Source organism: Aegilops tauschii, chromosome 1 (genome assembly GCF_002575655.3).
Source record: "Aegilops tauschii subsp. strangulata cultivar AL8/78 chromosome 1, Aet v6.0, whole genome shotgun sequence".
Taxonomy (NCBI): Eukaryota; Viridiplantae; Streptophyta; class Magnoliopsida; order Poales; family Poaceae; genus Aegilops; species Aegilops tauschii.
The window spans coordinates 416,907,628-416,909,920 of NC_053035.3; the positions used below are offsets into that span (position 1 = coordinate 416,907,628).

The 2,293-nt window shown below is 45.4% G+C and overlaps 1 protein-coding gene across 1 annotated transcript; it reads right to left on the reverse strand.

The window, feature by feature from the left end:
- Positions 1-356: 356 nt before the first annotated feature.
- LOC109768114 (uncharacterized) lies at positions 357-1,471 on the reverse strand. The gene is made up of 3 exons (XM_020326845.1): positions 1,394-1,471; positions 1,154-1,300; positions 357-623 (listed from the first exon to the last, which is right to left on the reverse strand). The coding sequence occupies exons 1-3, from the start codon at positions 1,469-1,471 to the stop codon at positions 357-359; spliced, it is 492 nt and encodes a 163-aa protein (XP_020182434.1).
- Between the last annotated feature and the right edge of the window lie 822 nt (positions 1,472-2,293).

A 2,293-nucleotide genomic window follows, 5' to 3' on the forward strand; every position in this document is an offset into this window, starting at 1 on the left:
CAATGAGTTGCTTGTGCTTGTGCTTGTGCTATTATGTGCCTCGGCTTGTAGTTATGTGGTTGAACAAGTTTGCTTTTGTTATGTTGAACAAGTTTGTAGTTATGTGTCTCAGTGATCATTTTGAAGATGCTTTTTTGAACTGGATTTTGATGGAGCTGTTGTTTCAGAGCTGTTTTTGTGAGTGAGCATTTTGATCGTGTTTTCAATAATTTTGATGTTGAAAAAAATCATCAAACCAGTCAAGTATCAAACACACAACTCGCTGACAAGTTGGCCCCACGCTGTCAAATAGGTCCCACCTGTAAGTGAATTGGTCCCACTTGTCAATGAGTTAAGACAGCTACTAGATTTTTTTTTCAGAAACTGCTACTGGATAAATCCAACACCCTGTCCTCCTGGGCATTGAGAAGCTGATGGACATCTTCAACTAGTTTGTCGTAGTTGGCATCCAGATTCCTTTTCTCTTCTTTAAGGTGGTGGATAGTAAGTGAACTTTCCAGGCTATCCTTCCTCCTAGCAGTCCTGCTGTCTTCAAACATTTCCCAAAGCTTCAACAATGCATTTTGCATTGTGGGAGGCCACTCTGGGTCAACCCAAGCAAGGAAACCACAATTGACAGCTTCCTGAAATATAGCAAACACTTATATTGTTACTCTCTGAAGAATTACCATTATGAAAGGGCACTTTAAAAAAATGAACTAACAACTGCAGAACTACAACCTATACATGTGGCCAACTAAACAATGCTACTTCAACTGCAACCTATACTGCCTCAATTAAAATTTAGCAACTACAATGCCAACTAATTGGCCAACTAAACAATGCTACTTCAACTGCAACCTATACTTCCTCAACCTATACATGTGGCCAACAATTTGCTTCATCATCGGTACTAGTGAACACAGCCAACTAAGCTGCTGCCCATATACATATTACAGTGAACATAAGCATCAAAACCATAATCATCAGAACTACTAATAAATAACTAAACCATAAATATATTACAGTGAACAAAGCCAACTAAGCTATTGCAGTGAGCATGAGTACTAGAAGCATCAAAACTACTAAGTGGTAAACTATGTGCTTCATCATCAGTACTAAGAACTATATTACAACTAAATTACAGTGAACATAAATAGAGCATGAATCTTACAGGCTGAGCACAAACTAGAAACCTCCTGCCCGTCTCAAATGATTCAAAAGCTACACGGCGCTCAATTGGCAGCCGATGCTCCACGCAGAGCCCCTCTGGTGCATTCTCCAAGCCATTGTAGTCTTGGTCTTCAATGCTAGCAGGAATCTACAGAGAGCAAATCCTCAAATCATAAAACCAGATCATCAAATCCGCAAATCCCCGAAATCACCTAACCCTAACCCTAGCTCTACCACTGACCTGATAATGCATCCCGTCGGAGGAGGAGGAGATCTGCAGGCCGGACAAGTCGTCGCTGCTCTCATCCTCGAAGACCATGGCACGGCGGCGGTGGCGGACACGGCGGTCTGCGCGGCGAGCGGCGGATGCGGCTGGAGAGACGAGGGCGATGAGGCGAGGAGAGTGACAGAGTGCGGCTGGCTCCGGTTGGGTTCGACCGGACCCGGCTACATGGAGCGGGTGCGCGCGGGTATGCCACCGTGGCACCTGACAAGTGGGCCGGGTCGGTCAGATACGTGGTCAATACAAGCTTATACGGCTATCAGACCGTTTTGCAACACTTAGGCTTAGCGTTGGCACTGCATGGCAAAAAAAATGACTACTGGTACTGATTCGTCACAACGTGCCGAAGTGTGGTACTGCCTTGCAATTAACTCAGAGTGGAGTGGGCGACCACGAGTGGGCGTCTCTGTGAGCAGTACAAGTAGATTACTCCATGTAGCACTAACATGCTCCTACTCTTACCGCACTGGCATTGTACCCTACTTCTCGAACCACAGGCCCTGGGTTCGAGACCCAGGCCAAACATTTTTTTGTTTTTATTTGTGTTTTTTAATTTTGGGCGTCTCCAGCACACACAATAAATGGAGTTCTCCCAAATTCAGTTATTTCAGTAAAAATGGAGTAAATGTGCTTCATCAGCATATTCAGTTACTTCAGACATTCAGCAAATGCACAAAATTCAGTACATTCAATAAAGTGGAGGTGAAAACATTCAGGAGGCAACAGGGGAAGCAGAGGAGGCAGAGGAGTGCTTAATGTATTCAGGAGGGAACTCGCCGGGTTCCCTATGCCGCGGCTCCATGGCGCCTTGTGTCGCCACTGATGAGGCCGACGGCGGCGTCGCCTCGCAAGAGCAGG